Source organism: Athene noctua, chromosome 9 (assembly GCF_965140245.1).
Source record: "Athene noctua chromosome 9, bAthNoc1.hap1.1, whole genome shotgun sequence".
Taxonomy (NCBI): Eukaryota; Metazoa; Chordata; class Aves; order Strigiformes; family Strigidae; genus Athene; species Athene noctua.
The window spans coordinates 26,139,252-26,161,115 of record NC_134045.1 but is presented as its reverse complement, the minus strand read 5'-3'; the positions used below and the strand labels follow the sequence as shown (position 1 = coordinate 26,161,115).

At 54.3% G+C, this 21,864-nt stretch overlaps 1 protein-coding gene across 3 annotated transcripts in view; it reads left to right on the top strand.

The window, feature by feature from the left end:
* ANKRD11 (ankyrin repeat domain containing 11) overlaps positions 1-21,494 on the top strand; it is a 154,445-nt gene extending 132,951 nt beyond the window's left edge. For all 3 annotated transcript variants that reach the window (XM_074913436.1, XM_074913435.1, XM_074913437.1), the window contains 9 exons: positions 5,224-5,394; positions 6,504-6,707; positions 8,520-8,662; positions 9,076-9,223; positions 9,998-16,722; positions 17,910-18,008; positions 18,115-18,258; positions 19,311-19,403; positions 20,216-21,494. In XM_074913436.1, coding sequence (XP_074769537.1) covers positions 5,224-5,394; positions 6,504-6,707; positions 8,520-8,662; positions 9,076-9,223; positions 9,998-16,722; positions 17,910-18,008; positions 18,115-18,258; positions 19,311-19,403; positions 20,216-20,401 — 7,913 coding nt within the window. In that variant the 3' untranslated portion in view covers positions 20,402-21,494. The remainder of the gene's footprint in view (positions 1-5,223; positions 5,395-6,503; positions 6,708-8,519; positions 8,663-9,075; positions 9,224-9,997; positions 16,723-17,909; positions 18,009-18,114; positions 18,259-19,310; positions 19,404-20,215) is intronic.
* The last annotated feature ends 370 nt before the right edge of the window (positions 21,495-21,864 follow it).

Below are 21,864 nucleotides of genomic sequence, written 5' to 3'. Positions count from 1 at the left end.
GGCTTGGAGCTCCCGTCCCTGCAACCCGCTGGCATCTCAGAGAGATCTCTGACGGATCTTTCCATCGCTGCCAGACAGAAAAACTCTGTCCTTCCCTGCCTCTCTCCCCTATCCCAGTTGGGTAGGGCCGGCGGTTGGGCCGGCGTGGTGCTGCCCTGCCCTCAGAGCCGGCCCGACGGTGCTGAACTCCTCACAAAGCAGCCTCTGTGCTGGGACCTCCGAGAGGCGCCCAGCAGCCCCGGATTTGTGCTCTCTGTTGCAGCAGCATGAGCATCGCATGACCTGGAGTCTAATTCGGGCAGGAGAACCCCCCCGTGGGCTAATGCTCCAACCCCTTTGTCCTGGGAACCTGCTCCTGCTCTGCCTTTCGGAGCCGCTCGGATTTAGTGTGATGAAAGGAAGGAGCAGCAGTTCCCAGCGGTGCTTGGCAGTCGCAGCGCTGCTCAGATCCTGCTTTCCCCTTTAAGCTTGGGCACGAGGTTCCTGCTAGCGTCAGCGTGAAGGAAGAGCCGAGCAGGATCCCCAAATTAAACCACGGCTGAAGCTTTGCTCCGTAGCTTTGCAGAAGGCTGAAGCGAACGGCAAACGAGCTGCTTTAAAAATAGCGAAATGGAGGTGTGGCTCATCCCCGGGCGGGCGCAGCGTCCTGGGTCGCTCAGCTCTTCCTTCCCGCCGGGACCCCGGGCCGGGTCCAGCCCCCAGGCAGGGACATGACCGTGGCCGGGGGGTCCTTGCCTGCCCACCCCCTTGTACCTCTGGGTTTTGCGCTTCCATGCAGGGACCAGTGTGCATACAGCCTTGTTTGAGAGTAAAACACCCTTTTTCTGAGTGTAAAATAATCTTTATTCCTGTTTGCAGAGGTATTTATACTCTGTGTTTCTTTTAATTTGCTCCGTGTTGCTGCAAGGCGTTCCAGAAAAGCATTTCATTAGAGAAGGAGCAGCCTGCCAGAGCCGGTGGCACTCGATGCCGCTGAGCGGAGATCTTTGTGCTGGTGCCCCTTTTAAATCTGCTGAAAACCAGATTCTAAGTCAAGTCTCCCAGATCGAAATAAAACGTATTTGCAGCTCTGAAGCCCAGAGCCTTCCCCGCTTCGCTCACGCGAGGCTGAGCAGGACCCTGCCGGGTGCTTCTGCTGAGGCCAGGCCGGGAAGTGCTGGGAGCAGCTTTCTCCATCCCTCCCGCTCAGGGGCCTCGCTCCTGTGTCCCTCCGTGTAGCCAGGAGCCCTGGGGTGCCACGCTGGGAGCCCCAGGGTGCCGGGCACAGCCCAGCCCTGCCCTGCTCCTTATGCAACTGGTGGTGCAGGGAGCGCAGTCGGCAACCTACTTTCCCCCTGAATGCTTAAAGAAGTGGGATTAACCTCCGTGCTGCGGCCGCCGGCCGCCAAGCAGCTAATTGCAGCGGGGATAGTGCTACGTTTGGCTGCTGCCTTCCACCCAGGAGGCCTTGGGGGAACGGGTGAGCGAGGCCCCGGCACCGGAGGGAGAAATCCCTTTCCTGCCGGGCAGGAGGAGGCAGGGAGGAGCGAAACGCAGCGCTCCCGCAGCCCGTGAGCTCGGGACTAGGTGGGATCTTCCCACTGCGGGTTCCCGGGTGGTGCCACCTGCCCGCAGGGGAGCACACGTGAGCCCGAGTCCTCGGCTGCCTCACCACAGCGCGCCAGAACGCAGCAGTCACTTTCCAATTTATTTTTATCTTGTTGATCACATGCTTTTTAACGTTAAATGTTCTGTGGAGGAGGAGATTTCTGCGGCTGCAGAATTAATAGGAGTTTAGGGGGTTTCAGTTGAACTTGGTAATCAATTTTGGCAAATCACAGGCTCATGCTGACAACCTGCAGCAGCCGAGTAATATTAATGAAAATGTTCCCATTCTAATTGTGGCTCCACACGCACGGAGCAGCCCTCTCCCACGTACAACCCTCGTGCATCACTTGGACTTCGAAGGCGCTGCCTGGTGGCACCGGCCGGGGCGTGACCCCCTCGAGCATCTTTGTTCCTCTCTCTGTGGCCCAGCTGGATGCGGCCCGGAGCTGCCTGCTGAGCTAGGCGTGTGGAGAAGCCAGGCCTGGCCAAACAGGGTTTAACAAGCCTGCTTTGAACCGCAGCTCCGGAGCCTAACGAGGAGCAGGAAGGTGCCACATGTGCAGATCAAGTGGCCCTGTGCTCGGAGCCAGCGTGCCTGGCGCTGCTCAGCGGTGTGGCTCCTGGAACTGCCCAGGCTAAGGTGTTTTTTTCTTACCATAAGCACGTTGAGTTTAATTTTCCTTTAAACCATGAAAAAACTATCCACTTTTCAGTGATCTGATTTCATCATCTGTTACAACTGCCTGGGTGACCAAAATGTGGCTTTGGAAAATTAGACAGGGATTTTTCTCTGATGCACAGACACGTTTCCAGAGCTTGTATTTGAAGAGGGGTGGCCTGTGCTGTCTGCTTGGAGAGGTTCCCTGGTACAGAGTTGTTATTTCTTCAGAGTTCAGGACCCCAGGGGCAGGGGGCCGATGGAAATCCTCTGCTCTGGGCGAGACCTTGGCAGTGGGAGAGCAGCAGAGGGTGGCACCTTTGTGTAGGGTGCAGGGAAAAGGTGTCTGGAGCTGCCTGCTCGTCAGCTGAGAGTACGGGAGATGCAGGCGGCACGAATCGAGCTGGAGCGGTGGAGATGTCCCCACACGCTGCTGCCCTCATCTGCCGGAGACTTTTCCTCCGCTGGCAGTTTGGTGAATGAAGGAGGAAACCTGCGCTTCGGCGCGGAGCCCGGGATTGAGTTTAAACCCGGGCGCTGGCGGTTTCGCCTGACCTGCCGGGCTTTGCGCGGAGGCTCTGTCCTGCTGGTGACCCGCATCGAATTTGACAAAATGACAAATGGGACTGGATGAGCAGAGCTGGGTTTAGAGGTTGCAGGATTTGCCTTTCCCCGGCTGCTGGCCGCAGCCCTGGCACGGGGGTGGTGGGAGGGAAGGGCCTGGGTGCAGCTGGTCCGTTACTCCGAGAGGCCTGTGTCTGTGTGATCCATTGCAAATCCTCTCGGTCCTCTACATCCCCCACACGCTTTTGACTCCCAGTTTCAGGGCGCTGGAGGGGTTTCCCCTCCTTGGGTGCTGGGAGTTGAAGCCCTGTTTCTTGGAGAGCGTTATCAGACATTTACTTGCTTGCAAACCTCCTTGTATCATCCCTCTAACGTTTTCTGGGATTCTCAAAATATCTTCAAGAAAATAAATAAGCATGTTTAGAGTCAGACGTTTGAGTAGAAGAGAGCCCTTGCCTATGCTGCCTCGCTGGAGGACTCGGCGTATCGTGTCGGCAGCGTAGTCAGCCACATGGAAGTGCTCCAGGTCGCAGCGTTCCTCTTTGGGGGGAGCAGGTACTTGTGATAGATAAATAACCCCCACGATTCCTCTGCGGCTTCTGGCAGCATCCTGGCGAGTACCAGCCCCTGCTGGGGCTGAGCCCGGCAGCACTCGTGGGGCTGGTGGCCGCGTGAGCCAGAACTCCTTTTCATTAAAAAGATTGTAACTTTGTGCTTCAGAGTCACGGGTGAGATTTGCTCTCTTGCAAATCAGGCGCCATCGGTTAGAGAACAGTCTCTGTTTACACGGGAGGTTCTGAGCAGCTCGGCTTCGATGATGTCAGGGAAGCAGTGAGGTGTTTTACTGCTCAGGTTTCTCGAGCAGCATCGAACCGGCTTTGATTTGAACCAGCGTTGGAGCATGTGATGTGAGGGCAAGGAGCCACTCACCTGCCTTTGATAACTTTTATAGCTGCAGCTGCTAAGAATGTCGTTCCCGGCCCTCTGCCCGCAGCAGGAGCCCTGCAGTGAGCCTTGGTACAAACAAACTGTATCAGCGCTTAGAAATAGATGTGAGCAAAGTTGGATTTTCCGCTCGCACACACCGTATCTTCCTTATGCTTCTTTGTGGGTTCAGGACAGTTGCCTGGTAGGAGGGATGCAGCTTGGCTGCTGGCAAGGAATTGCTGTGCTGCTCTACAGATAGATATTCTGTCTCTCTTGCTTGGCTGGCTCTGTGAAAGGAAACTTAATTTTTGTTTCCTGAACTGACACCTTGAAACTTTGTTCACCAAGCACCGTCCCTGCAGTGGGACTCTGGCGTGGCTGCGACAGGGCTTGTGCTTTCACCAGCCCAGCCCAGAAGTGCAGAGGAAGGGCTGCTGCCTCTCTTTGCGTGGGAAAAGGATCAATATTTGGATAAAGCAAACCGGAAAAATACTTAAGAAAAGCCATAGAATCCGGGCTGCTCACAGAGGTTCGGTGTGTGAGCTGGGCTGGGCGGTGGGGGCAGGCAGCAAGTTGCCCAAGGCTGGGCAGGGCCCAGTTCTCATCTGCTGGGAGCAAGGCCGGGGGAGCAGGGAGAGGGGGGGGTGTCCCTGTCCCCTCCTTGTGCACATGGCGTGCCAGCAGCAGTACCGGCCTCGGAGGTGGCTGCGCTCAGCCCCTGCGCAGGAGCTGCCTTCGGAGTGGGGGGATTTAGGAGACCGAGCGTCAGGCTGGGAATTGGGGGATGACAAGCCAGGCACAGGGCTTTCTTCCTCCCCTCGTTCCTCTGGGATTTTTTTCGAGGGATGCAGGAGCAGAGGTAGCCTGACTGCAGGCGGGTGCTCTGCCCTAGGCCGGGGGGAGGAGAGGGCCAGCCCCGTGCTCCCTGGGGCAACCCTTTGGCTGCAGAGTCCTTGGCTTGACGATGATGATGATGCTGATGATGAGGGGGTAAGGCGGCAGCGTTTCCGAGCTGTCCGCCCGGATCTCGTTAGCACTCTTTGTTGATGCTTTTAGATGCCTCCAGTTCAGTCCATGCTGTGGTGGTGTAAGGCTGCGTACGCTCCTCGAAGCACCATGGCATGAGATGGAGGCTCCTAGAAGCAAGATGGAAGGTACGGTACCGGCAGCGGCCCGCGAAGGACCCGCTCCCTCCCTCCTGCGCTGCTCTCTGGCGGTGGGGGGAGAGCTGGTAGAAACCTGTGCCGGGAGAGGCTGTCGGAGGGGCAGCAGGAGCAGCGCGTGTCCCGGCTGCCACCGCAGCGGCGTGAGCCCGGGCGGCTGCTCCAGGTACCGGTGCTGCCGCCGCAGGGACGCGGCCTTCACCGTAGGCTTTTTGGTTTGCGAGATACGGAACCGGAGTTGGAGAGCTGTCAGGGCTTTGCTCAGAAACACACGTGGTTTTCGGTGACATTCACGGCTTGTGTTTGTGTTTCCTTGCGTCACAGAAAAGCAGGGTCCAGAGCGGAAGAGGATTAAAAAGGAGCCCGCCACCAGAAAGCCTGGCTTGCTCTTCGGAATGGGCCTTTCGGGGATCCGGGCAGGCTACCCGCTGTCCGAGCGCCAGCAAGTCGCTCTCCTCATGCAGATGACAGCGGAAGAGTCTGCGAACAGCCCAGGTGAGACCTGGAGGGTGGTTTTGCTCAGCGGTGCGGGCGGACGCCCGTGAGCTCGTGAATACTTGGGCTCCTCGGCGCCCGGCCCCGGGGTCACCGGGGGGCTCGGGTAGCTCCTCGCCGGCAGCACAGATGAGCTCCCACCCCTTGGGGTGCAGGGGGGACCGCTGTGCCGCTCCATGGGGTCTCCCCGCTCTCGTGCTCCCACGGGGCTCTGCAGGTGACTCCGGGGATGGGAGTTCACACGTGGCTGCAGCAGCAGGAGATGTCACGGGCCGAATCCAGGCCAGCACTGAGCCTGCCCTGGCTGCTTAACTAGAGCTTTGGTTCCACGGGAGCCTCCTCCACGTCAGAGCTTCGTGTTCTCCACTGGCCTCTCAGGCTAAACCAGTAACAGTTGTGAATAAAAAATATCATCCTCTGTGGGTTTTTTAATGTTTCTTCTTGTGGAGAGGGATAAGATGTGTAACCACTGCAACTGTAACTTGAGCTGCAGAGCAGCTGGAATGTGTTTACCACGGATTTTATATTTTAATAATTTTTATCTGTTGCATACGTGACCCCCCAGGATTTGTAGAGGCACCGTGCTATCTGTACGTACACATCTGCATCCTACACGCAGACGTTGCTGCTTTTAGCTATGTATTTTGTTGGTTTTGACACTAATCTAGCTGCTTATGATGCTGCTACTTGGGAGGGGGAAAAAAGAAAAAGAAAAAATAAAGGCAGAAAGCTGTGTAGTCTTGAGAGCATTCAGATGTTCTCCCAGGAAATGTGCAGTCTCCTCCCAAGGCTGTCAGACCTCACATGTACTTGGTAAAAGGCCACGTCCCTTAGGAAATGAGGTTTTAGGGTAAGGAGCTGCATTGTTTGCTCCTAAATCATGGGATTGCCTACAGTCCTTGCGAGGGCTGCAGTTCTCTCCAGCGGGCTTTGGAAGCCTGCAATTAATATCTGCATTGTACACACACAGGCTTTCCTCTGTCTTCACACCGACTTCAGAGGTTGAGCGTTTCGGGGAGAGGCGAGATGAAACGCGTTGCTCGAGCTCCCTCTAAGGGTCCAGGCCTTCCTTTGAACGGCCATTCTTTCTCTTTCTCTCCTCCATGCAGTCGACACAACACCAAAGCATCCCTCTCAGTCTACAGTTTGTCAGAAGGGAACTCCTAACTCTGCCTCCAAAACCAAAGATAAAGTAAATAAGAGAAACGAGCGAGGAGAGACTCGGCTGCATCGAGCTGCCATCCGAGGAGATGCCCGGCGCATCAAGGAGCTCATCATCGAGGGTGCAGATGTCAATGTGAAGGACTTTGCAGGTAACCAGCCCGCTGGCAGCGCTGCAGGGCAGCCCGTGGTCGGTCCCTGTTCCCCCCGGTGCACGTTCCACCTCCGAGATCGGCTCCCACCAGAGAAAGTGGTTTCTTCATAACGTGGGTTTGCTGCCTGTAAAGAGAGGGTGAAGTGAAAATAATGATTCTCCGCTTCGGGAAGGAAAACATCTTGCTGTCCTTTCAAAAAAAAAAAAAACCCAACCCACAACAAAACCTACATGTTTGTCAAAATAATAAATCCCTGAAAAGCATCAGTGCCCTTGTTGGGGTTTGGAGCTGAACTCCCAGGGTGTCCTGTCTGCTCTGGACGTGCTCCCGCTCGGGGCGGTGACGTGGGGCTGGGCTTGAGCCCGGACAGTCCCTGGCGCTGCCGGGGCTCCACGCTCTGCTGCTGTGAGCAGGGCCCTCTGCTCCCTTTTCCCGTGCCCTTCCACATGGGTGCCCTCCTGGAAGTCTGGAGGGGGATTTGCAAAGGGAGGTGGGCTGGTTTAGCTCTTTTTTTTTTTTTTTTTTTACTTAAAATATAGGAAATGATGGGCACAAAAATACTGAAAAGAGGGAGTTTGTAAGATCGTTGCTCCAGAGCTGAATGGCTGATACCTGCAGCGTTCCGGGGGTTGGTTTTAAGTACCAGCCGTGGGGGTGCTGCTGGCGGGGAGCAGTGTGAATGTGACGGGCAGGGTCAGGCTCCCAGCTGCGCCAGCCGGGCATCCGCATTGAAGGGCCAGCCTGAGGTCAGCTCAGGGGTAGCACCTCCTCTTCCTCCTCCTGCTCCTCAGCAGCGCCGCCAAGCTCCTGCTTCTGGTGCTGGGAATGGGGAAGGGACCTGGGTGTGGGGCTGCGGCCGGGCCGGGATGGGAACAGCCCCGAGTCCTGCGGCGAGGTGCTGGACGGTGCCGGTCCCCCCGCCGCCGGCGGTGGGGCTGAGTTAGCGTGAGGCAGCCTTTCCTCCAGCACGTCCGAGAGCTTGACTTTGCTCTTTGCTGTTCTCTTCACACGATTTTGGGGCTATAAATAGGGATGCGTGTTCCTCCGCCTGTATGATTAATATCAGTGCTAGACTGAACTATCAGTTGTGATTAATTCTGGTCACAGGTGCCTCTTTTTAATGCTCCAAGTGAAGGTAACGGAATGAGCTCCCACGACACTATCAGCAAAATACCAAAGGAGCCACGCACGTTTGCTGGGAAACTTCAAAACAGTTTCTGCTTAAAAATAGTCTGTTTGAACGTGATAAAATATTTCATTCTGTGTTCTTCGGAGGTTTGTCTGAGAACTAGAGCCGCTGTTACTGTGGAGAGCTGCTGTTTGGTTTCTCCCCAAGCCGGGGGCCTGTTTTGCAGTGGCATGGCTGCTTGCTTTGGAGAGCACACAGAAAATATTTGTGAGGTCTGTGTGGGGGATGTTTCAGAGCTATGTCTGCAGTTCAGAGCTCAGGCCCTTACAGAGTTGGAAAGGGAAAGGATTTGAGACCTGACTTCATGCGCCATCAGCAATTTTCTTAATTTCCTACATAAAACTTCACCTTTCCATTTCCCGGGGCTGTGCCTGCTCTGACAGATGATCTGGCTGTATGTAGCATGTTGTGCGAGTGGAGGGAAAAGCAGGGCTGGTGTCACAACCGCCTGGTCGGAGTAGCAAGGCAGAGCTGCAGGTTTGTTCCCGCTGTGCCACGGGGAGCAAACAAGGCCCCCACCGCACCGGCACCTGCATATCTGTGGGCAGAGGTTCATCTTCAGTGTCTCCGACCCCTTCACGAAGGCGATGTCCGTGTTCTGAGCGTCTCTCTGCCCGCAGGCTGGACGGCGTTGCACGAGGCCTGCAACCGGGGTTACTACGATGTTGCAAAGCAGTTGCTCGCTGCGGGCGCCGAAGTCAACACCAAGGGGTTGGATGACGACACCCCCCTGCACGATGCGGCCAATAACGGGCACTTCAAGGTTGGTCCCTGCTGAATTTCAGAGCTGTGTTTTAAATGACTTTTTTTTTCCCCTCGTGCTTCAGGCAGCCAACTGTGCAAATACAGAGATTCTGGTTATTTTATTGTCATTTTCTGCTGATAGCCACATAGCGGGAAAGAATTCCCTTGCCCCAGCGCTGTTGAGTGTTTGACTTGGTTTTTCCTTATGCAGAGGGATAGTTCATTCTTCTTCTGAGTCAGGGGGAGGGAGCGTGGCTTCGTGTTTTTTTCTTCTCCCTTCTTTTCTGCTGTTCTCTGACTCCTTTCCTAGCAGTGACTGTTAGTACCGTAAGGCGTGTCCTGAGGACATCCCCCTTTTATGTATGAAAGTTCCCCCAAAAGCCTGGCATCGAAACATCGTGAGCGTCTTCAACTCTCAATTTCTGTTTTCAGGTGGTGAAATTGTTGTTACATTATGGAGGGAATCCTCATCAAAGCAACAGGAAGGGCGAGACACCTTTAAAAGTAGCTAACTCCCCCACCATGGTGAATCTGCTCCTGGGAAAGACCACGTACCCCTCTAGCGAAGAGAGCTCAACAGGTGAGATTGACCTTTATGGGAACACGGGAGCGATGGTTGTGGCCTGCAGCTGTCTGTTAATACAGAGACGTTAAGAGGACAGTGAAATTAGACTCTTGTCAGAATATCTGCACGCTGCTGCCACGGTCAGGAGTCCAGCTGTAGCTGTAACCCCAATTCAGACAACATAACTGCCAGCCCTTAGCTCCGGGAGCTCTAGCTGTTTGCCCTGGAAGCCTCCGTTGAGATCCCTTGCCTGGTGCAGTCGAGATGTAGGATTGGAAGCCGCTTGCAGGTAAATGGATATCTTACCTCTGAAACGTGGGCACGGCGCCCGCCTGGGCGCAGAGAGGAGGAGCTTTGCGTCATGTGTTCCCCCCTCCCCGGCTGGGGGCCATGGGCACTCGGCTCTACCAGTGCTGATGTCTCAGGTTGCGGCTGTGCCAGGTGGGAAACGCTGCAGGTTTTCATTAGTGCTAATTAGAATTCCAGTCTTACGGGGAGTCTTGACCTACGCTGTGTGCAGTCGTAACCCTGTTAAAAACTTCTCTTGCTACAGCCAGGATGTTGTTTTGAGGAACACCCCGTGCAGGTTTGAGACTGGATAGCTCTTCCTTCCTAAAATATCTCCCAAGGTGGGCATTTCGAGCCTTCAGCTGCAAACTCAGCAAAGGCTGGGTGAGGGAAAAGGGCGGCAGGGCTGTTGGCCCGGGGTTCACGTCTGCAGCAGACTGGTGCTGTCCCCTCCCCGAAGCCCCTCACAGCCCCTAACACGTTGTTCTTCTCTCTCTGCAGAGACCTCAGAAGAGGAGGATGCCCCTTCCTTCGCTCCCTCCAGCTCTGTTGATGGCAATAACACAGACTCAGAGTTTGAGAAGGGTTTGAAGCACAAGCCCAAGGCCCAGGAGCCCCCCAAAACCATCACCCCGGTGAAGGATGAGTATGAATTTGATGAGGACGATGAGCAGGACCGGGTCCCGCCAGTCGATGACAAACATTTGCTGAAAAAGGATTACAGAAAAGAGACTAAAGCAAACAGTTTCATTTCCATACCCAAAATGGAAGTGAAAACTTATACTAAAAATAACACAATTACACCAAAGAAAGCTGCCCACCGCATCCTGTCGGACAGCTCGGATGAGGAGGAGACTAGCGTTGCTGTGGGGACGGGGGAGAAGCTGCGACTTTCGACCCACTCGATATTGCCCAGCAGCAAAATTCGGGAGCCCGCCAGCACAAAGCCGCAGAAGGAGAAAAGCAAAGTAAAAAAGAAGCGGAAGAAGGAGACGAAAAGCAAAGAGGTTCGGTTTGGCAAAAAAAATGACAAATTTTGTTCCTCTGAATCAGAGAGTGAAAACGTGGAGAGTGAGGAGGATGATAGAGACTCTCTTCAGAGCTCTAGCTGTGTAAAGGACTCCAGGCTAGTGCTAAAGGAATCCTCCTTGTTTAACTCTCTGTCTGCCTCATCGACCTCTTCTCATGGGAGTTTAGCATCCCAGAAACATAATCCCAATCTTACAGAACAGCACTCCAAGCACTGGAGGACGGACAATTGGAAAACCATATCTTCTCCAGCTTGGTCAGATGTCAGTTCCTTATCGGACTCCACCAGGACGAGGCTGACGAGCGAGTCAGACTACTCGTCCGAGGACTCGAGCTTAGAGTCGCTAAAGCCAGTCAGGAAGAAACCAGAGCACAAAAAGAAAAACACCCCACACAACACTGTTTCTGAGAAAAAGAATTCATTCCATAGCAATGTGGATGGAGCAATTCCAAAGCTGGACAAGGAGGGGAAGGTTGTTAAAAAGCATAAAACAAAACACAAACATAAAAACAAGGAGAAGGGGCAGTGTCCCATCAGCCAAGACATTAAAATAATCAAAACATTTTCTTTTGAGTTTGAGGACTCTAAACAAAAGCCTGAGAAAGGCTTGATAGTAGAGACAGAAAATCCAGTCGAAAACAAATTGAAAGTGTTAAAGCATGAGCGAGAACACAGTAAGAAAGAGGAAAAGCTCCCCAAGGGTAAAGCAGAGGAGAAGGAGTGGTTGTTTAAAGATGAGACTGGAAAATCCTCGAAAGAGGAGAAATCATTAAGAAAAGTCAAAGATGGTAGTAAAGACATAAGCAAATCCTTCAGAGAAGGATTAAGTAAATCAGAAAAAGAGAAACCTGTAAAGGAGAAGTCTCCCAAAGAGGAGAAGCCCAGAATACACAAGGAGGAGAGGAAGAAGAAGTCGAAGGACAAGCAGTCAAAATCTGAGAAGAAGAATGAGCTGAAGGAGGAGAAGGTTTCTAAACTAGAGAAGGAAAAATCCTTCAAGGAAGAGAAAGAAAAATGCAAAAAAGAAAAACTTTACAGGGATGAGTCTGGGTTTGATGAGTTTAATAACAAAAACCAATTTCCCGAAAGCGAGGACACGAAGTTCAGCCTTTCGGATGACCAGCAGGAGAGGTGGTTTTCAGACTTGTCTTCTGATTCGTCCTTCGATTTCAAAGGTGAAGATAGCTGGGATTCTCCAGTAACAGATTTCAGGGAGATAAAGAATGACACCGTGGCAAAACTAATCATAGAACCCGTGAAAGAGGAAATTAAAGACAAGAAAAAGGAAAACAAAACGAAAGAGAAGAAGGAATACAACGAGAAGCGGAATGAAAAGGACACTTTCTTAAAGAAGAAAGAGAGGGATTACGTGGACAAAAGCTCCGAGAAGAAAAAGGACCAAACAGACAGACACAAGGGTACTCCTAGTTATTTGCCTGAAAAGGATAAGAAAAGGAAGGATTCTGCAGAGGGTGTCAAGGAGAGGAAAGAAAAAGATACAGGTGAAACCAACAAAGACAGGAAAGATTCCTCTGATGGCTCTAAAGATCGAAAAGATACCAAAACGAAGCAGGAGGAGCCCTATCGAGATGACTTTAAAGAATATGGCTGCGAAACGTTCTTTAAGGATAAGTCTGACCCCGAATTCAGTGGTAAAACTCTGGAGAGCTGGGAGAGGCACCATTCTGGGAAGGAAAAGGAGAAGAAAGATGCTCCTGATAAAGAAAAAAAAGAAAAGGTGAAGCCAGAAAAATACAAGGAAAAATCCAAAGAAGGCGACAAGGAGAAAAATGAAAAAGTCGCTCCTGAGAAAATCCTGAAAGACAAAGAACTGGACAAGAGTTTCAAAGAGAAAAAAGAAACTAAAGAGAAGTACAAAGACCTGCACAGCAAAGACAAAGAAAGGAAGAGTTCTTTCGATCAGGTCAAAGAGAAGAAAGAGAAGAACTTCTCCGCGGATCGAGAGGACTTCTCCGAGAAAAAGGATGAGAAGAAAGGGAAGGAGAAAAGCTGGTACAGCATCGCAGACATCTTCACCGACGAGAGCGAAGACGAGAGGGACGATTACAGCTTGACCGGGTTCAAAGTCAGCGAGTCCACTGGGAACGAGCTGCACCGTCTGGACAGTCTGCAGGAGAAGGACGACGGCGCAGGCGCGGAAAAGGAGCTCTACCCCGACAAGCACCGCAAGTACTCCTCTGACCGGCAACATTCCGGAGAGAAGCAGAAAGATAAAGACTCCAAGGAGAAGAAAAAGGATAAAGGAACATCAGAAGGGGGAAAAGAGAAGAAGGAGAAGAGTTCCTTTGAAAAACACAAAGAGAAGAAAGATAAAGACTCTACCGAGAAGTACAAGGACAGGAAAGACAGAACATCCATAGATTCCACTCAAGAGAAGAAAAACAAGCAAAAGCTCCCAGAAAAGGTTGAAAAGAAACACGCCAATGACGACAAGGTGAAAAGCAAGCATAAGGAGAAGCCAGATAAAGAGCATTCCAAAGACAAAAAGTCTTCGAAAGGAGGGGAGTCAGAGAAGAGCCTGCTGGAGAAGTTGGAGGAGGAGGCTCTGAACGACTATAGAGATGACTCCAATGACAAAATCAGCGAGATCTCTTCTGACAGCTTCACAGATAGAGGGCAAGATCCGGGACTGACCAGCCTCTTTGAGTCTTCTAACCTCTCCCTGACTGATGCCACTGAAGAAAAGTTTAAGGACTCTCTCCCTTTACCCTGCTTACAGGACAAACTCAAGGAGAAGGAGAGACACAGACATTCCTCATCCTCATCAAAGAAAAGTCACGAGAAGGAAAAAGCAAAGAAGGAGAAGACGGAGAAAAAGGAAAAAACAGAAGAATTCAAAGACTCCAGCAGCAGAAAGGATTCCACTCATTATGAAAAAGATTTCTCTGTGGATGGGGAGGCTTTTAGCACTTCCTACAACATGAAGGCAGAGCCTGATGAGGAACCAGAGAAAAGCATTGATTACTTATTTTCTGAAAAGAAAGATAAAAATGATTCTGAAAGAGAGCTGTCAAAGAAGGCGGAAAAAGAGAAGACTTACGGTTCCAGCACCATCAGCACAGTTAAAGAGAAAAAGAAGCGAGATAAACACAAGGAAAAATGGAAGGAGGAAAAGGAAAAGCATAGAGACAAACATGCAGATGGTTTCTTCAAACATCACAAAGACGAGCCAAAGTCAACACTTAAAGACAAGGACAGTCCTCAAGTTACCACCTTTAAAGACAAATCAAAAGAGGACAACCTCAAATTCGGCGAAACCAAACTGAAGGAGAAGCTCAAGGAGAACCAAGAGAAAGACAAATCGGAGTCAATAAAAATCAGCAACGGGAATGAAAAAATAACCCTTTCCAAAGACAGCGGCAAGAAGGATGCCAGGCCAAGGGAGAAACTTCTGGGAGATGGTGATCTGATGATGACCAGCTTTGAGAGGATGCTGAGCCAGAAAGACCTGGAAATTGAGGAGCGCCACAAAAGGCACAAAGAGAGAATGAAGCAAATGGAGAAAATGAGGCACAGGTCCGGAGACCCCAAATTAAAGGACAAACTGAAAAGCTCGGAAGACGTGCGCAAGAGGAGTCTGGATCTGGCAACGAAGAAGCCGTTAACGCTGGATACTCAGCTCAAGGACAAGAAACTTAAAGAGTTGGGTCCGCTGACTCCTATACTGTCACCGGAAAACAAGGCGCAGCCCGCGGTCGGGACAGACTCGAAGGACTGGATAACGGGCCCGCAGCTGAAGGAGATCCTCCCGGCCTCCCCCAGGCCGGATCAGAACCGCCCGACGGGGGTCCCCACCCCGGCGTCCGTCGTCTCGTGTCCGAGCTACGAGGAGGTGATGCAGACGCCCAGGACTCCTTCGTGCAGCAACGAAGACTACACGGACCTGATGTTTGAATGCGCGGACTCGCAGCACTCGCTGCCCATATCCACCATGTCCATGAACGCCTGTTCCCCATCCTTCTTCGACAGATACGCCAACGTTTCCGGCGGGCTCCCCGAGAACCCGAGTCAGACCCCGACTCGTACCATCCCCTCCACAAACCTTTATCGTTCCATCTCGGTTGATATCAGAAGGGCACCCGAAGAAGAGTTCAGTGTCGGAGATAAATTTTTCAGACAGCAAAGTGTCCCGGCATCGTCAAATTATGACTCCCCAGTGCAGCATTTAATGGAGGAGAAAGTTCCCCTCCCTTCCGTTCCCGCTGAGAAGTTCCAGTGTTTGTCTCCCGGGTATTACTCGCCAGATTACGGGGTTTCATCACCGAAAGTGGAAGCTTTGCATTGTGCGCCAGGACCTGTCAGCGGAGTCGCCCAGTCACCCGAAAGTGTCTTTTCTGGTTTACAAGCAAAATCCTCCCCTTCACACAGAGATGAACTGCTGGCTCCTTCTGTGGAAAGTGCTCTTCCCCCCGACCTCGGCATGCCCTTGGATACCACGGAAGAGCAGCAAGCTACCGCCTCCATTATGCCACCTGAATCAACCTATTTGCCACCAATTGAAGAAAACCATTTTAGTTCGGGTATGCCAGAACAAAACAATATAGACTGGGATAACCCTCCTTCCCGAAACCCCGAGGCCGCCATCCCTCCCAGCCTGATGGGTAACCCCGCAGAGCACTCTGTCAGCTGGTCCATGGGCTCGGAGCTTCTGATGAAATCTCCCCAGAGGTTTTCCGAGTCCCCTAAACCTCCGCTCTGTTCCCTAGAGCCAATTCATCCTCCACCAGTAGCCTTCATTCCCACAGATACTTCCTACCCCGTTTCTCCCATATCCTACCCTCTGTCCGTCTCTGAACCGGGGCTCGATGAGGTCAAGGAGGATGCTGAGGAAGCAGTTCCAGGAGAAATAGCGAATGCCGAGGATCAAGCTCCGTACATGTCCCCTACCAGGTTAGACACGTTCTTCAACAACTGCAAGCCTCTTCCAGAAGAAGCACCTGAGATACCTCCAGAGCCCCCCTGTATGCCAGCAGAACCTCAGGCAGAAGTTGTTAGCGCGCCAGAAAACAACTATTTGGAAAACAACAGCGCTGCGCCTGCAAATACGGAGGAGGCGGTAACGTGGCCTGATCCCTTCACCAGTGCAGAAGATGACTTGGACCTCGGCCCCTTCTCGCTGCCGGAGCTGCCGCTCCAACCTAAGGACGTCGCAGAGACGGAGATGGCGGAGGCAGAGGCGGTGGAGGAAAACCCAGCGGCGCCTTCAGAAACAAGCGCCGGGATTGTGAAAGCGAGCGCGTCCGTAATAGCGTCGGCGGAGCCGGAGGAGCCTCCGGCCGGCCAGGCAGCCCCCGCCCTGCCCCCCGAGCCCGAGCCCCAGGCAGAGGAGCAGAAACCAGAAGCGGCCGTGCAAGAAACCGCCTCGGAAGCGCTGAACGTAGCTGAGGAAAAAGGAGCGGAGGACTCGGAAGCGCAGATTTTCCAGCAGGCCCCGGCCGAGTCTGCTCAGGTGGAGAGCAAAGAGGTGGAGGCCGCGCACGAAGACCTGTCATCTTCTGGTGGGGGGGCAGAGAGCGGCCCCCAGGCCTGTCCCCCGCCCGCCGAGGGCAGCGCTTCGCAGGAGGGTGCTGCGGCACGCGGGGGGAGCCAGGCCCCGTCCTCACAGGCTGACGCGCCTCCGGGCAACACTCAAGCAGAAATAGCTGAACCGGTACAAAAACCAGTAGCAGAAGCTCCCAAACCACCCAAAATAGAAGAGATTCCTCAGCGGATTACCAGGAACCGGGCTCAGATGCTCGCCAACCAAAACAAGCAGAACGCCGCCTCTTCTGAGAAGGAATTTCCTCCCGTTTCTGCGCCCGCCACCCGTGCCAAAGGCCGCATCACCGAGGAGGACGATTCCCAGGCCCAGCACCCGCGCAAGCGCCGCTTCCAGCGCTCCAACCAGCAGCTGCAGCAGCAGATCAACACGTCCACCCAGCAGACCAGGGAGATGATCCAGCAAACACTGGCAGCTATCGTAGATGCTATAAAACTGGACGACATTGAACCTTATCACAGTGACAGGTCCAACCCCTACTTTGAGTACCTCCAGATCAGGAAAAAGATTGAAGAGAAGCGGAAAATCCTCTGCTATATTACTCCCCAAGCTCCGCAGTGCTACGCTGAATATGTCACCTATACAGGCTCGTACCTGTTGGATGGCAAACCTCTCAGCAAGCTCCATATTCCAGTGGTGAGTCACCTTCTCTCGTTAAACCGCAGCATCAGGGACCGTCCCCTCCCTTGCTGCTACGGGCACGGCCGCATTGTCCCCCGTGCACCACGAGCGCCCTTGCCATGCCGATGGCACCCCCACCATGGCTTTGGCCCGCTTTTAGAACGTGGTGACAGATCTGAGCCTTGGTAAGTGGATGGCTGCGTGGTAAATGCATCCTCTGAGGTGCTGTGTTTTTGCGGAGAAAGACCTTGGGCTGTGCCTAGGAACCTGAGATTTGTTCAGGCTTTAGAGCAAGGTTGTATGAATCCACTGGATTTGAGGCTGGAAGGCAAAAGTGCTTTTACAGGCAGTATAGTAATTGGGTAATGAACCTAGAAGACTGGAGGAAAAAGGTGGCTTTTAACTCCTGCCTTCATTTTCCCCAGACACCAATATTTGCCATGCTGGTAGCCCGCGCTCCTCGGCAGTGGGACCTGCATTTCACTGCTGTGCTGCATGAACAGGCTTGCTAATACAAATGCATCAATAAAGTTAATGCTGCAGGCAGTAAACCCGGGATGCAGCCTGGAGGAGGAGGGTCGCTACCCCCGGCCCCGTCACCCGCCGCCGCTCCCTGGCGCAGGCAGGGCGGAACACCCCGCTCTGAGGGTATTTCTGCCGTGCTCCTGTGGGAGCTGCTTTGGCCTCGGTTCATTCATAAACCCCAGAGCCCCCCGCTCCTCTGCTCTGCGACTCGGGCTGTGCTCGAGGAGCGCTTTGCTCCCCGGGAGAGCGCAGGACAGGTGAGGACACAGACACCCTTCCCGGGGCGCAGACTGGGCTGCTCCTGCTGATGCTGTTCCTGCAGTATCGTCCCCTTCCTCAGAGGCGCTCAGGCCCTGCACAGCCTGTCCTTGCAGGGTGATTGAAGCTCTGGTTCTGCAGGCCGAGCTCATCTCTCAGCACCGGGCACCTCTTGCCTGTTGTCTCACCCCTCGCTGTGGTCTGAGCACTGGCAGGACGTTGTCCCTCGCCTCCCGCCTGCGGAGGGAACAGGTTTTCCCTCCAGCGAGCTCCGCACAGCACCCCGGGGGGTGGCAGCAGCCCCCAGCCCGTGGCCGAGGGGCGTTTCGGCGAGGTGGCCGTGCCGAGGGCCCGTGGCGGGGGCACCTGGCAGCTCTGGGTTGTGGCTGGCTCTAACCCTCGGCTGTGTGTGCCCGCAGATCGCCCCGCCGCCCTCGCTGGCCGAGCCTCTGAAGGAGCTCTTCAAGCAGCAGGAAGCCGTCCGGGGGAAGCTGCGGCTCCAGCACAGCATCGAGCGGGTAAGGCAGCACCCCGGGGAACCTCCTCCGGGGGGAGAGGCCCCGAATTTCCTCTGCTGGGGAGACGGAGGCTGCCAGGCTCACGGCTTCCTTTGCTCTTCCTCAGGAGAAGCTCATTGTCTCCTGCGAGCAGGAGATCTTGAGAGTTCATTGTCGGGCAGCAAGGACTATTGCCAACCAGGCTGTGCCCTTCAGTGCCTGCACCATGCTGCTGGACTCCGAGGTCTATAACATGCCTCTAGAAAATCAGGTCAGTGCCTGGCTGGGTGGTGAAGAAGTGTCTCAGGTGCTGTGCCAGAGCCCGCGGGAGACGGAGTGTGTCTGGGCGGAGGGAGGAGGGCTGTAGGCAGGAGTTGGGGATGCTCTCCCTGCTCGGGGGCCCACACGGCGCGCAGGCGCAGGATGTGCCGCAGGAGCCCTCCCCAGCACGTGCCTGAGTTGCCTCATCCAACTCCGTTTGTGGTGTCGTGTGTTCTGGGACGCCCCACGTGTGTGCAGGGGAAGGAAACACATCCAGGACGCCGCGTCTCTTCGGGAGCAGAGGTGACTCGGGTCTGTCAGCGAGTCTCAGGACCTCTCTTCTCAATCAGGATCATTTGCAGGGTTGAAAGGTTTATTTCGCTGGACTCTGGACACCTTTTCCTGTTGAAGGAAGGGGAGAGCGCCGTTAAATTGATCTGTGTCTGGAGAGTGGCTTTAAAAGAGCCAGACTCACAGCCCACAAGAACTGCTCATTTCTTCCTTCCATTTCACGTCGTTCTGTGCTGGAGAAGGGGGAACGGCGGCTGGTTTTGGCCGTGGGGGCCCCGAGCCCTCCCGCCAGCCCCTCGGCGGGGTGCTGCATTGGGGGGGGGGGGCCTGTCCCTGCACAGGGTCCTGGAATTCATTAGTGTCCCACAGTATTGATCCAGGAGCCTTGATTTATCCCTCGGCATTTCCTAGCAAAGTGTCTGAGCTTCTACAGCGAAGACGTTAATGATCTTGGGTGTGAGTTGAAGGAGACGGAGGGGTGCGGGTGCTGTGACGGGCTGGCACAGGCAGATTCTGTGCAAAACAAGCAAAAACGGGGAGTGCGAGCAGGTGTGTGTCTGTCTGTCTGTCTGAGGCTGAGGCAAAGGGCTGCAGGAGCAGCTGGGAGCACGTGCTCTGTTCTCCCTCCCCGCAGGCACCTTTCTGATGAGTGTGTGCCCTCAGCGGGCTTTGGGTATGGCCCGGTAGACCCCTAACTGCTGAAAGTTAAAAAAAAAAAAAAAACAAAAAAACAAAAAACGTGTGAATTCCCTTTTGCTCTTTTCCGCTTAGGGAGACGAAAACAAATCGGTCAGAGATCGTTTCAACGCGCGACAGTTCATTTCCTGGTTGCAAGACGTGGATGACAAGTACGATCGAATGAAGGTGAGCGGCGCGGCAGCCCCGGTGCTGCGGGCAGCTGCCGTCCTGCTGCCCGGCCTCCCGCCACGAGGGTTCCCCCACGAGCTCTTGCCGTAGCCTGGAAGCTGCTTTTGTGGTTTCCAAATATCTGCTGGGAGCCGGTGTCCCGCCGTGGTCTGGGCAGCGTTGGGTGTCAGGGGAGGCTTCCGTGCGCGGCACGGCGGGGAGGTGGGAGCCTCCGCGGGGACCGGGGAGCACGGTTACCTCTGGGGCTTCCAAAAAAAGGGGGAAAGGAGACACGTTCTGCTGAGGGTTGTCTGGCTGGCGCCCGCCCTGCTTCATGCCACACGGCGCGGCGCTGTCTCGGTCAGTTAAACCCTCGGGGCCTGCTCTGCGCCAGCAGCAGGGCCGCAGCCAGCTCAAAGCCGATGGCGGGAGCTCAGGCAGTGACTGTCCAGAGGAGTGAGCAGAGCCGGGGGGGCAAACCCGGGCGCGCTTTCAGCTGGGGACAGGGAGGGCCTCGGCAGGACCCCGCTCACGGGCAGCCGAGGGACGCTGCGGGGGCCTGTCTGCCCCGTGGGCCAGTGCTCCGAGCGCTTGAGGGCCTTTAAGAGCCGCCCCACGAGGCCCTTTGTGGGTTTTCCCCCCGTTCCTGCGGGAGCTGCGGGCGGCAGACGCCCCAAATCCAGGATTCCTTCCTGCCAGGGCGTGTGTGGCCTCAGGCCCCTGCCTCTGCCGGGTGGGACGGGCAGCAGGAGCCTTTCCTGCCCTCTCCCGCTCACCCCTCATCTCCGCTTGGTTGTTTTTTTGTTTTGTTTTTTTTTCCCCCGACGCAGACGTGCCTGCTCATGCGACAGCAACACGAAGCTGCCGCTTTGAACGCGGTGCAGAGGATGGAGTGGCAGCTGAAGGTGCAGGAGCTGGACCCCGCGGGGCACAAATCCCTCTGCGTGAACGAGGTGCCCTCGTTCTATGTGCCAATGGTCGACGTGAACGATGACTTTGTGCTCTTGCCGGCATGACAGTTCCAAACCAGGCGACATCACTGAAAACTGGCAAGGACGGGAGCCCTCCGAGGTCGGGCGGTCGAGCTCACATTCACCCTTACCGCTTGCTGATGAATCCCTGGTCAGAGGAGGAGGAAGCAGCTATCGGCAGAAAACAAAACAATAAGAAAAATAATTGCACTTTCTTCACAACGCGTCCCTCGCTTCCGGACTGACGGCAGCTCCGCCGGGCAGCGGCCCGGGGCGCATCTCCTTTCCAACCGGCTGCTGCGGCAGGGAGGCAGCCGGTCTGCGCGGGCAGCGAGCACTCACCGGCCAAGAGACTGGCAGAGGCGTGGAGGGAGAAGGCCAAGGACACCATTTGTGTGTTGCAGAAGCTGCTGAGCGGGGCCAGCAACCACGTGATTCATGTACTTGTGAACACCGTGATTTCCAGCTCTCTGTTTTCCACCGGTCGCGGATCTCCTCGCGGAGAAGCTGCAGTAGGAAACCATGGGGGGAGGGGGGGGTGTTTGAGTTTCTCGTTCCATCCTGGGTATGTCTAAAAAAAAAAAAAAAAAAAATCAAAACAAAACAAAAAAACCTCAAAAAAAACAAACAAAAAAAACAAAACTACAAAAAAAAAAAAAAAAAGAAATTAGAAACAAAAAAAGACAGCGTCCAAGTTGGGCAGACGCGGCTCTGGAGGTGTGGACGGAGGGGGGTCGCCCGCGGCGCCCCGCAGCAGCCGCTCGCCACCGTTTGGGAGGAGCAGAGGAGCCGCACGGCCGGCGGCGGGCGGGGAAATGGGGACGCAGAGAAAGGACTTTGCCAACTGTGTTTTTAATGGAGTAAAATCCATGTGGTTTATATATTTTTTCCTTTAATCTTGGGCATTTCGTTTCTCTTTCTGAGAACATAACTTGAAAACACTACAGAGCCAATACTCATATAAAGAAAAATTGTATCCCATAAATGCTGTACAGTTTTTATATACATTAACAATGTACTTTTGCTGCCTTCTAGATAATTTATTTTGCAACACATTACTGCACAGTTGTAAATAACTTATGTACTGTAACATCACTTTCAGTTATGTGTAAAGAAATAAATAAATTAATTAAAATTATCTTTGTATGTATAGTTCACCCTAGGCAGCACTTTCCCTGTCGAGATGAAAATAAGGGCCGGGACGGTGCTGCCGGTGGGAGCCCAGGAGCCCGCAGCAGCCCTGGGGGTGTGCCTGGGGCGCTGCCCCAGCTGCCTCCTCCCTCTTCTTTTTAACACCGACCCTCAGAAACCCGTCGGTGGTTTATCGCTGCCCCGTCAGCTGAGTTCACCCTCACCCGTGGGGCTGGCGAGAGCGGCGCCGCACGCACACGTTGGCGAGCGCCAGCCTGGCTCCAGTCGCTTCTCTGAGCTGTAAAACCTGAGCGGGGCCAGCAGAGCTCGGCAGAGGCTGATCCTCGCAGAGGGAGGCCGGGCCTGGCAGGAGCCCG